General features: G+C 43.2%; 2 protein-coding genes across 5 annotated transcripts; one reads left to right on the top strand and one right to left on the bottom strand.

The window, feature by feature from the left end:
- Positions 1–1,210: 1,210 nt before the first annotated feature.
- lrrc29 (leucine rich repeat containing 29) lies at positions 1,211–7,372 on the bottom strand. Of its 4 annotated transcripts, none has more exons than XM_041267430.1 (8): positions 7,299–7,372; positions 6,968–7,060; positions 5,804–5,929; positions 4,485–5,471; positions 3,786–4,004; positions 3,300–3,512; positions 2,488–2,705; positions 1,211–2,111 (listed from the first exon to the last, which is right to left on the bottom strand). In XM_041267430.1, the coding sequence occupies exons 2-8, from the start codon at positions 7,055–7,057 to the stop codon at positions 1,943–1,945; spliced, it is 2,022 nt and encodes a 673-aa protein (XP_041123364.1). In that variant the 5' UTR covers positions 7,058–7,060; positions 7,299–7,372; the 3' UTR covers positions 1,211–1,942. The 4 variants fall into 4 exon arrangements, with proteins under 4 accessions (XP_041123364.1, XP_041123367.1, XP_041123368.1 ...); XM_041267433.1 differs by having other exon boundaries at positions 5,804–5,908; XM_041267434.1 differs by having other exon boundaries at positions 5,804–5,905.
- Positions 7,373–9,169: 1,797 nt separating this feature from the next.
- On the top strand, positions 9,170–11,328 carry LOC121325694 (transmembrane protein 208-like). The gene is made up of 6 exons (XM_041268551.1): positions 9,170–9,416; positions 9,530–9,625; positions 9,873–9,932; positions 10,093–10,229; positions 10,775–10,859; positions 11,170–11,328. The coding sequence occupies exons 1-6, from the start codon at positions 9,411–9,413 to the stop codon at positions 11,305–11,307; spliced, it is 522 nt and encodes a 173-aa protein (XP_041124485.1). The 5' UTR covers positions 9,170–9,410; the 3' UTR covers positions 11,308–11,328.
- Positions 11,329–12,278: the final 950 nt, after the last annotated feature.

The raw sequence follows: 12,278 nt of genomic DNA, 5'->3' as shown, positions 1-12,278 counted from the left end.
TGCAAAGACATGCTGTGTCTTCCTGCAGCTTTTATCATTGTGCAGCACTACTGTAGAACCTTGTGTGTGTGAACAAGGTGACCAGATGGCCTGATTCAACAGGGGCTGTGATACAATGTATTATTGTTTTTGTATTTAATTGTTATGTACGTATTAGAATACACTGAACTTCTGTTGCACACAAAATGGATAAAGGATATTGTCGTCCTCCTCTTGGATAATATGAGGCAGAGGGAATCTGGTCCTCTTCCCATATGCCTTGTGTATGTGACAGAATATTATTAACCTACTGTATTTACAAATGTGAATGAGAAGATGAATGGGGTTTGAAAGACTGAGGTCGATGGAAATGACTGGGGCTATAAAGATGTATTTGATTCTGCACTGCCAGCTTTGAATGTTTCGTTTGTTTAAAATAATGTTTTAAATGGATCTCTTACAGGACAGCACTAGACACTGTTCAAGGTGGTGAGAGATTCTGATTGCAGTACTGGAATGTCTTGGAGTATGTGTGAACAATGTTGACAAGATCGTCTAACAACACAAGAGTAGCTTGGGTACAAACAACAGCAGTGGATCTTGCGAGGAAACAGCACGTAATCCTGGATTGAATTGTTAACACAGAAAAAAAAAATCTTTCAGCAGTTTAAAAGATTAAGGACAGATTAGATGGGAGTTTGGGCAACTAATAACTGATATATAAATAGATTCAAGAGGGAAGTCAAAGCTATACAAATATTTATACAGTCCATGACAACTAAATGGGGCTGACCGCTCACCTCACGCGATTCTGCACAACCTGCTGGAATAAAGGTACCTGACAGTAAAGTAATCCATCACCTATCCACCAGTCGCGTATCCACTGTGTTCAAGCTCTTCCGCAACGTTGGTTTATTACTGAACAGAGAAGATTAGTTCACAGACTGGAGATCCCACCAAAGTTTTCGTACACTGTGTTGTATGTGCTCCGTGCGCTGCCGTTGCTGGTCGGGTCAGGTGAGCTGTTCAGTGTGTTGACTTATGTACATAAATCCTGTTTGCCTGTGGGGCTTATCAGCTTCAACCTCTGTCTTGCCCACACAGCAGACGGCTACCCTGTCATAAGCACTAATACCCTGTATCTTTCTTAACAAGGGTTTTAGGGGAGCTCCCTAGTAAAAGCTGAATCTCAAAACAATAATTGTGTGAATATAGTAATTGTTACAGCTGTGTATAGTGGGATTTAAAACAGGATTCATTCATCCGACTTTTTACACATCCACCCTTACTCTGGTCCCACCGCAGACGGAATCTGAACAATGAAGTAAACCCCAATTCTTGAAAGAGATGTTGTGTTTTTTTTTTTTTTTAATTCTTGCTTCTTACTCCTGGAATGATAATGCTTTGTAAAGGCAGCTATTTAAGCATTTAACCTCCTTTGTCTTGAGACCAGGTTTGCATGGGCAATTTCAAATGAAAAATGTTTGATATACTGAACAAAAGGAGATGCGATTTGAATAATGTCCTCTCAGCACCTCGAGGGGAAGCTGGACGCTTCCTGCAAGTGTATTGCGGCAGTAGAAAATCCATTTTTTATATCAGTGCTGCACTTGTAAAGACCAATATATATATATATATATAGAGAGAGAGAGAGAGAGAAGCTCTGTGCTGTGATGCAGAGCTGATGTGGAGCATGTTGAATTGTTACTGTAAATTAAGCCTGTACGTAAACAGAGTTGGGGGAGCATGGCTACCTGCGACAAAACACATTCTTCTTGTACACAGTATCCTGTATCCAATGTAAAAGACTGGCAATTCCAGATAGATTATGGAGGCTGGAGTTACTCTGGATTACCCCGATACAGCACGCAGCTGTTCAGTTCCAGTAGGTGGGGTACGTCCAGGTTCCCCTGCAGCCTGTGTGGACCCTGGGCTCCTCTCTTCCCAGTGATCGTTGTCCTCCTCAGAGGGTGAAGAAAAGGTCAGCCCCGCCTACAAAGAGAGTGTGGGTGTTCTCCAGGCTGGGGAGCTGTGATTGGAGGAGCTCGACTGCTGCCATGGAAACCTTTTTACACATGGACACGTCCAGGCTCTTGAGCGCCTTGCACTCCTCTGCCAGCACGGTCAGGGACCTATGGGAAACACAACACAGACTGGGCCAATGCAAAGAGAGAGGCAGAGCCACAGAGCAGAGTGTACAGTACCTCATCAACCGATACAAAGAGGAAGAGCCACAGAGCAGAGTGTACAGTACCTGATCGACCGATACAAAGAAAGGGAGAGCCACAGAGCAGAGTGTACAGTACCTCATCAACCGATACAAAGAAAGGGAGAGCCACAGAGCAGAGTGTACAGTACCTCATCAACCGATACAAAGAAAGGGAGAGCCACAAAGAGTGTACAGTACCTGATCGACTGATACAAAGAGAGGGAGAGCCACAGAGCAGAGTGTACATTACCTCATCAACTGAGCACTGTAATAATCCAACCTGCCTTTCGCTTCCTTACCGGTCAGTGATCTTGTCGCAGCAGGACAGGTGGAGGTGTTGCAGTCGATGGAGGCTGCGTGCGGCGATGGAGAGCCCGTGGTCAGTCAGCGTGGGGCAGTGGCTGAGGTTCAGGCGGGTCAGGCCACGGCAGTGAGAGGCCACCGAGACCAGGCTGCTGTCGGTGATCTCACTCAGCATGGACAGAGACAGGGTCCGCAGGTCCTGGAATCGGAGCACCTGCAAGAGCAGCCAGAGCCCATAGAGATGAACAGGACTGGTTAATACAGAGCAGACAGAGGTCTCCTTCACTGCATTAAAGAGAGGAGCATTCCTGTGACAAACCATTAGACAGTCCCTCTACTAATCAAATATGAAAACAGATTAAAGTGTTGTAAATAGCACAGTTTAGGCTTTTACTGCACTGTAAGTACAACTTTCAATAAAACCACTGCTGTGGGGAAGAATAAACGTGTGCTCGTAGCCACAAAGCAGCCTAGGCAATCGCAAGACTGGAACTGGAAACAATGGTGTTTTTACCTTTCAGGAGTCTTCCCAGTCTTTCAGGGGTCTTCCCAGTCTCTAACTTCTCTAAAGTCACTCAGTCCCTCAGCTCTGTAATCTTTGAATTTAGGAGGGTTTACGGATGTCAGTGTAGCAGTGTATTCTGTATTACTGCTTCACTCTAGATTTGCTCATTTCTACCTGACCCCCACGTGCAAGTCCAGTATAAACTTTGCACGAGACAGATCTGTTCAACACACAGCTTCAGAATGAAACGGCCTGTAGATGGACTGCTGCTCCTGAACGTGGCCCTGCTGCGGCGTTGCTAACCTGGGTGATGCTGGCGTCTGTCAGCTTGGTGCAGGCAGTCAGGTCGAGCTCCTGGAGGTCCCGGAGTGCAAGCAGAGAGGCCCCCTCCCTCTCCCCGAACTCCACCAGGTCCTGCTTGGTCACCCGCCGAGGCTTCTCCTCCAAGTACCTCTTGGGAGGGGAGAAGAAGCCCATGTTTCCGAAATTACGGCTGAATTTGGGTCCCTTGTCGTCCTAACAAGGACCAAGAGGGGGAAGAGGAACAAGATTTAAAGCAATTGTGAAATGTCAATCTCCAAGCACTCAAGGGTTCATTCCCTGGGCCTGGTGTGGGAACCTCATCACCAAATACTGGAAGCACCCTGAAAAATAAGGTTAACCAAGGGAGAAACAGAACTAGAATATTGAATTCCCCCCATAAAAATCTCCCAGGCTTGTTGGTTTTCAATAGCCATTTGTATTGTTGAATTACCCACTGAAATCCCTCCCCTGTCCTCCATCTCTCACCTTCTCCTTATCAGGCTTACACTCCTGGGTGGGCTCCTCCAGTCCCAGCAGCCCCCAGTCACTGACCTCCTTGCACCAGCCCAGCCTCAGCACCACCAGGCCTGGCAGATAGGTGGTGATAGCGCGCACGCTCAGGTCCGTTAGGTACAGACAGGAAGTGAGGTCCAGCACCCGCAGACTAGGGCCCACCAGCTGGGCCAATGAGAACATGGTGAGGTCCTTTAAGAAGCAAAGAAGAAGAATAATAAGTGACATAACAAGAAAAAGAAAAGAAAGACTGTGTAGCAACAGGGATGGAAATACAACTCCTATTGCATAGCAATTTAATCCATGCTGAGCTTGATTAGCTACAGTGTACAGGTAACAAGCTCAGGTGTGTCTTATGAAACTCATCTCGTAAAACCAGGAACTGGTTAACACTTCTTAGTGTTATTTCCATCCCTGAACAATGTGGAAAAGATGTATTCAGATGATGTATAACCGAAGCGTCATCCTTAGTTGGAGTGAAAATGCTGAAGGTTGTCCCTTAGTCTATTACTTCTGCCTATCGTCCCAAGACAACTGAATTTAACTGCCAAAGATAAATGTGACGCAGGCTTGATCTAGAAGTTAGTCATGTTTCAAAACTGATATTTTTTTCCTGATTTTGCACTCTTTCAGCCTCACAGTAAAAGGAGGCATAGCTTAAGCAGGACTTACCGTGATGAGTGTGCAGCTGCTGAAGCTGAGAGACACCAGCCTGGCCTGAGCTTGAGGGGAATACAGTCCTTTGACCAGCTGGCCCCCACTGATGTAGCTGCACTCAGAGAAGTCCAGGGACTGCAGGCATTTCAGCTCCATGAGGTCCGAGAGGCCACTGTCTGTAATTCTCCTGTTCTTCGCCAGATTCAGACACTGGAGCTCCTTGAGATTGGAAGAAATGGCCAGCAAGGTCTTGTCGGACAGCTCCGTGCAGAAGCTGAGATCCAGGGTTTTCAAGCCGGGCTGCCACTTCCAGAGGGCAGTCATGGCCTGGTCTGTGAGGTCCTTGCACCCCTGGAGGGTAAGCTCCTCTAAGCAGAGGCCCCTCACCTGAACCAGGGATCTGAGACCCTCAGGCGTCACGCCAGTCCGACCCAGATTGAGCCCCTTCAAGCTCGGCGCCCGCTCCGATAGGAACCTGTGGAGGTTCTTCAAGGAGAGCATGGCAGTGGAGTCGCAGCCCACACTGGAGCCTCTGTAGGGGTCGAACTGGAAGGCGATGTGGCAGCCAGCCAGGGACAGCCTCCGCAGGTCTGGCGAGCACCCTGTCAGCCGATTGAAGGTGAGGTCAGAGAGGAAGTGCAGGCTGGAGAGGTCCAGCTCTTCCAGGTTCCTCAGGGCAGCCCTGACCGCCTGCCTGCTCTCCTCCTTCGACAGCAAGGTGCCCGACATGAAGAGGCTGTCGCAGCAGCTCAGGTCCAGCCTGCGGAGGGCGGGGAGGTGAGGCGCCACGGCCAGGAAGGAGGACTCAGTGATGCTGCTGCCCCGCAGGGACAGGCACTCTAGCCGGGGTCCCAGATGGAGGGCCACCTGCTGGAGAATGGCTCTGGAGAAGGGAGAGCTGTCCAGGTGGCTGATGGCCACACTGTAGCAGGGGTGCCGGCCCAGGCCTCTGATGCCATCCAGGGAGACGGAGGAGGCGGGGAACCTGTAGGTGACCTTCTTCTGCAGGGAAGGAAGAGTTTACAACAAAAAGGATATGAACACTGAGCTGCAGCACCCCTGGTTGCTGTGGGGCGTGTTCAACCTAAAGTGTTCCATTCATATTGGGAAATCTAATCAAATCAATAAACACTGGGTCTAAAGAGAAGTTTCTGCATGTTAACAAATCCAGCTATGATTGGTTGAGCACAGCCTGGAGGATTTTTATAGGGGGGGATTAGTGACACCTATTGGTGAGGAAGGGAATGTTCAACCAACACAGCAGAAGCTTTGTAATGAATGTGTAGGCAGACAACAGCACATAGCTACCCGGACAAAGCAGTGAAGGGCATTACCTTAAACTGGTAGTCCTGGGAAGCTAAGTACCAGATCTTGCAGACCAGTGAGGCATCCTTTCTGTCTGGCCCTTGCAGGAAGCTCAGGATGTAAGTTATTACCTGCTCCATATGCACACAAGAATTCTGTTAATACACAACCTCTCCGCATCATAAAAGTGTTGTATTGGTTAACCCGGGGTGTTTATGCTAAGTCTGTAGCTGCCAGTTCAACAGACATTCAAATATGATTATCCTGGAAACCACAAGAGAAGTTCAAGTTCCATCTTTCTCTCTGATTATCGTGAAAAAAAATGAAATAAATAAAAACAGAACACCACACACCTGTTTTTGGTATTGCAACACTGCCTAGGTAATTACGTTGGATATACAAACCTACAGCGTAAATTCCTTAATATATATATATATATATATATATATATATATATATATATATAAAAATATAACCACTTTTCCAAAAATATTTTTACAAAAGTGTTTTCAAAATTTTCTAATTTTTATGTTAAAAAAATTTTTTTTTTAAACTGCATGTAACATTTTTTTAAAAAAGATCTTTCATATGCCATCAATTTTGTACACTGCACACACATATAAAATAGATCACATTTTCATTTTGAAAGAAGAAAAATACCGGCTGAGTGTGTTAGTAAGCAATACCTTTCATATTGAATGAAATACTTCAGTTATAATTACTGTATTGATAATGTAGATCAGATGACGGGCCACACCTGCTGTGGGCTAACGTGTTTCATACTGTCAGTCTGATCCTGCTTGAGGTATGTTTAACGCAGTATTATTCTATGTCACAGTAAGTCAACTTTGTATCTAAAATATTCTAGATTACTGTACTTGCCTGCATGTTGTATTTTTTAGAGTAAATGGCCAATGCTCTAGTTTTTCTACCTAAAGCTACAGGTGGATGGGTACTATGAATAACGTTGACGTCACATATTAGCATTCATATAATCTCCACACTATGACAACTGGAGATGTCCATATTTGATAACATGGATTAACTCTATATAATAACAACGACAATATAAATAAAATAATAATAATAATAATAATAATAATAATAATAATAATACTGCTAGTACAAAACAGTCATTTAAAAACAATGTTACAAGTCATATGGTTTAGAGAGCGTTAATCACACCTACTTACCTCGACAGGTAACTCTGGAGTATCCATTTCAAATGTGCAGCCGGCACCAGAAATGACCGATCGATTCTCGCTTGTTGAGTTATTCAACATGCCCTGTCAGAAATTAAATAAGGCGTTATTCCTTGTTCTGTAACTTCATCCTGAAAGTACCGACAGTATTGGAAAGTACGTATCTCTGTGAACCGGCTGTGAAAAAGTCCTAATAACGTTCAGTTATTAATCGATTCTTTGGGATCGGTTGTCTGTGTAATAGACAGACAGAACTAACACCGAGATCAATACTGTTTAACAGCCAACCTCTTCCCTGTGTCATCCTTCTCTATCACCTCACCTGAGCCCCTATTCCGACACCACCACAGCCTCTTAATAGTTACATTCTGACGTCACTATGGAAGCAACTCGAGCTGCCTGCTGGGGGTTGTAGTTTCCCGTAGAATTCTCACTGCGGATGACAAAGAGACATTCTAATGTATGTATAACAGAATATCCTTGGTTATGTTATGGTACTGGTGTGTGTGTGTGTTTAGATTTTTTCTTTCTAAAAATACATTTATAATAATAATAATAATAATAATAATAATAATAATAATAATAATAATAATAATAAAAAGATGAATATCGGTTTTAGTAGTTTTTATTTCAATTAAGGGGTTCCTTCATTTTGTATAACAATGCCCTCACACATTCTGAAGACTGTTTAAAGGGTGTATGAATATTTTAGCACCGTAGCGAAACAAACAAAGGCAAGTCATTTGGCGTTGAATTAAAGCGTAGCACTTTATATGGCCTGATATTTGATTATATCTGATTATATATTTTTTTATTCATTTATGTTTTTTATATTTCTAAATAGATTAATATATATTACCTAACCGGCAACAACAGAATGAACAGTATTTCTAACACGTAATTTTGTTGTTAACGATTAAAAAACTAAAGACCCCTTAAAATAAAGCTTTGCGCAATGCTCTCGGTTTTTTTCTTGAGCAATTTTCAATACTGACAACAGAAAGATAGAAGCGGATTGTGGAAGAGAAGGGTGGGCAGACAGGAGGGGGGGAGATGGATTAAGAAGCTCTAAGGACGATAAGAACATTGTTTGCTGCAGAATGTTTTCACTGAGTTTTGAATTTCTTGGCGTTGCTATCTATAATCATGCGGATTCCCTGGAGGAGGAAGACGGGCGGGATGTCACTCACACAAGCCCCGCCCCTCTCCGGCAGCTCTGCAGTGACGTCACCCTCTCAGAGCAGTGAGAGGGCTGGAAATCTCCCTCAACTAAACTCAAAGCAGAACTGTCCTCTTTCGATTCTGAACGTATCTAGCCTTATTGTGTGTCTTTTGCTATTTTAAAAATGTTTTTCAAAATAATAATAATAATTGTACTATATATATATATATATATATATATATATATATATATATATATATATATATATATATATATATCATTAAAAATAAATTTTTTTGAGTAACCGGTAATAAAAAATCCGAAGTGGTCAAAGCACCCTCTTGCGGTATGTTATATTACTATTGATACATTAATACTGTTTTGCATGATCTGATGCTGCTGTGACCGGATCTCAACATAAAGATAATGGAATACAGACCATTGGACTGCTTGTGACAATACCCTAGATTTCTCGTAATGGACAGTGCCGCATGGACACCTGTCATGATATTGGTAACACATGGCGAGCAGGAGCACCACACACACCCAGGGCTGCCCTGGAGGGAGAACTAGCAATTCATTAATTTTTACTGACATAGGCAGCAAAACCTGCTCTTCAGTCGTCTCTCTTGGGGAGGTTGGGTACTGAAGCACCTGCGACCGCCTCTTTAAATTCAAAACTTTTGTGCTGCTAATCATGATTGAAACGGACTGGCAATATGAGAATATTACACAGAGAATTGTGAGGGTCTGGAATCAACTCCCCAGTAATGTTGTTGAAGCTGACACCCTGGGATCCTTCAAGAAGCTGCTTGATGAGATTCTGGGATCAATAAGCTACTAACAAACAAACGAGCGAGATGGGCCGAATGGCCTCCTCTCGTTTGTAAACTTTCTTATGTTCTTATGTTCTTATGAGATTCCGCTTGCACAACATGTCAATCAGGTGTCTGTTGAACGCGCTGTGCTGCAGATGCATTTCTTGAGCGTTTAGTGCAGTACTGCAAGGTAGCCACTAGAGGTCGCATTGATTGCATCGCTCTGTTCCTTTTCTCCTGATGATGTCAGCGTAGCGAGCCGGAAGTGCTTTGGGTGAGTGCTGATGTGTTAAATCACAGAGGCGGGCTGTAGTTACCAGCATCTCGGTACCGGTAGCATTTCTATACAGTATTGTCAAACAAACAAACAAACAAACAAACAACAAAACAAACACAAAAACGCGTCTGTACAATTTTCAGGTTACTGAAACAAGACAAGGGCTCGTTCCTCACCATGGCGGTAAGTTCTGCTTGTTGCAGCTTTAAGTATGTTGCAACTGAATGTGTTTTGTTCTGGGTTAGCTGATTTCTGACCAAAGTACTCAATGTGAAGGGCTTGCTTTCTGCTTACAGCCCAAAGGGAAGGTTGGCACAAAGGGTAAAAAACAGATCTTTGAAGAGAATGCATCGACGCTGAAGTTCTACATGAGGGTTATATTGGGAGCTAATGTAAGTAACACATTTAAACCAAAGAGCTGAAATGTGCAGTAGGATACACGCAGCAGTAATAATTGCGTTGCTTCTGTTGCAGCTGGAGTACGGGGTACATGCTGTTAGTTAAGTGAGCTGAAAAAAAGACTTTTTGTTGATCAGTAAATAGCCCCCTATTTGTTTATAAAAGACACAGCTATCAGTTAGCAACCTTGGCTTTTTATTAATGTACATAATAATAATAATCTTTTTTTCTCATTGGCAGGCAATTTATGTAGCAGTGAACCTCTTTCTTTTTTATAGTTCAGCAACATTTTGGACTTGGGTAAGTTGCATTTGAACATATTTGTGCAGTATTATCTTTTCCCCATAGAAACATCTCGCTGGATTACACAGTGACAGAAGGGCATTGCTATCCTTAGTTGCTGCTTTCGAAGGCTGGCAGCAGGGTGTGCGTTCTTTCCTAACCCCTGTGCTTATCATAGTGCTGGCTAGTGTTTGCGCTGGTGGTGTATGGAGGTAGCTATTGGTCCATGACGGCGATGGCGAAGCCTGCGTTCGCAGAGGATGGCAGCCTATTGGACGGTGGGATAGACCTGAACATGGAGCAGGGGATGGCAGAGTGAGTGTTCAAACTGCAGTGCGTTCAGGTGAGCAGGTGATGCTCTCTGAAACCAGAACCATTCGTCAGGAGAGCTGGACTCTCGTGGGGCTGTTTATTCAGAAAGATTCTAGATGTTTTTCCAGTGCTTTCTGTGTTTAAAGAAAATCATGAAAACATTTGAAATCGAGACTTACAATTGCAGCACTGACTATATTTAAAAGTAATAGTCATATTTGATTGTACTGTACATTTGCTTGTAATGAAGAATCTTGTCAGGTAGAAATGTGCATACTGTAATTGTTTTTAACAATACTGAATAAGCTGCTTGGAACAAGTGGAACTGCTTTCATTCTTAAACAGACATGATTTTATGCATACCTAGATGTTTCATATTTCACTGATTTAAATGTGTCTCTCTGTGCATATAGTAGGCACTTGTATTATCCTGACCTGGAGCAGAATGTAGTCCATCCATTCTGATTTTATTTGCAGGTCAAGCTGTTTTTCTTCTGTTTTGGGTACATTTAAAAAAAAATATATATATATATATTTTTACTTTTTAGGCATCTTAAGGATGTGATTTTACTAACAGCCATTATCCAAGTATTGAGCTCTGTATCAGCATACTTTTGGTACCTCTGGCTTCTGGTGAGTAAACTGTTTCATTATATAGACTGGCTGCAGTTCACGTAAACACATTGTGATACCCTTTTTTAGCATCTGTGACGTTCCCTTGTATAAAATAACTTGGTTGATTTTGGAACGCTTTGCCAGGGATGATCAGAAATGCGGATTTATTGGCAAAGTCATGACTCCAGGCCTATAAGTTTTTATTTTTGAGTTTTTTGTTACTTTTGTTTTACTATTCAGTCCTGTTTTCCATGATTGTGAAGCGCTTTAGAGTCAGCTTTGCTGTGAAAGGCACTATATAAATATCATGTGATTGTGTCCCTTTCAGGCCCCGGGCCGAGCTCTCTATTTGCTCTGGGTGAATTTCCTGGGCCCCTGGTTCATGGCTGAGCCCCCGTCAGCCCCCGAGGAGGTGAATGAAAAGAAGCAGCGAAGGCAGGAGCGACGACAGATGAAAAGATTCTGATTTTAGTGTGTTTTTTTTCATGTTCTGCGATTGTGTTTTTTTTTTTTTCTAATTATGCAACATGGGACTCTCTCTCTCTCACACTCACACACACGTTAACAGGAAGCCAGGTTGCAGAAAATACGAAAGTGCTCCTCATCAAGCGCTGTTTTACATGTTCGCAACACCTTACTGCAGTTTTAACAAGTAATAATGCAGCACAACAATCCAGGAACTTGGTGTAGAACGGTACACCAACATACACACACACACTGGATAGAATACATTCCAGCTCATGGAATCTTCTCCTGATTCAGCTTTTAAAAGCAGTTTGTCTTGCCTGCCAGAAAAAAGCTGAAGGCTATTCAATACAGAATGACAAGACGTCACTGAACTCAAATGCAAAATCCACCATGGTCTGAAACCTTCAGCTTCATTTCATTAGGAACATGCAGTTAAGTGTGGTGTTGGTGGGTACCGCAGAGGACAAAGAGATGAGTTGAATCAGCTTTATAAAGTGTAAATGAGTCATTCATGGGTAATGTGCTTAAAGTTAGGTCAAGTTTAAAAGTGCACTAGGACTCGTATATGTACTGTATCTGTAACGTGTCACAAGCTGGCTACAGGTCTGTGTTAATGAAGCTGACTTCAGTGTGGAGCACCCAGTATTGTGTGTCTTAAGGGTTAGCTGTAATTTCTAACTGTTGATAGATAAAACTGCCACTGTGATAAATTAAATGCAGGATTGATATTGAGACGTGTTTATAGCCTGTGGGTACCGCGTTCCAGAGAAATGCTGGACGTGATGCCAAAGTCTTTGAATCACAGGTTAACTGTCAGGCTTGTCTTCCAAACTGAAGAGGGTTCTGTATGGAAACGCAATAAAGTAATTCACAACCACAGCCATTGGATGAGTAGAGATGATGAAGAAGTAGAACATGCTTCAAATAAATGCGCCAAAGACTGTGGGATAAAACCGCACAGCAGGCACA

Source organism: Polyodon spathula, chromosome 13, assembly GCF_017654505.1.
Source record: "Polyodon spathula isolate WHYD16114869_AA chromosome 13, ASM1765450v1, whole genome shotgun sequence".
In the NCBI taxonomy this organism is placed as follows: Eukaryota; Metazoa; Chordata; class Actinopteri; order Acipenseriformes; family Polyodontidae; genus Polyodon; species Polyodon spathula.
This window is presented reverse-complemented; position numbering and strand designations above follow the sequence as displayed.

What these genes read in the sequence shown, in the direction of transcription:
- lrrc29 (XM_041267430.1), bottom strand. Translation starts at nt 7,057, where the DNA reads ATGTTGAATAACTCAACAAGCGAGAATCGATCGGTCATTTCTGGTGCC. An exon ending in CCCAGGACTACCAGTTTAAG is followed by an intron (nt 5,472 to 5,803) that starts GTAATGCCCTTC and finishes CCTTCCCTGCAG; the next exon opens with AAGAAGGTCACCTACAGGTT. An exon ending in GTAAGCCTGATAAGGAGAAG is followed by an intron (nt 3,513 to 3,785) that starts GTGAGAGATGGA and finishes GGTCCTTGTTAG; the next exon opens with GACGACAAGGGACCCAAATT.
- LOC121325694 (XM_041268551.1), top strand. An exon ending in CAGCAACATTTTGGACTTGG is followed by an intron (nt 9,933 to 10,092) that starts GTAAGTTGCATT and finishes TGCTTATCATAG; the next exon opens with TGCTGGCTAGTGTTTGCGCT. An exon ending in ATGGAGCAGGGGATGGCAGA is followed by an intron (nt 10,230 to 10,774) that starts GTGAGTGTTCAA and finishes TTTACTTTTTAG; the next exon opens with GCATCTTAAGGATGTGATTT.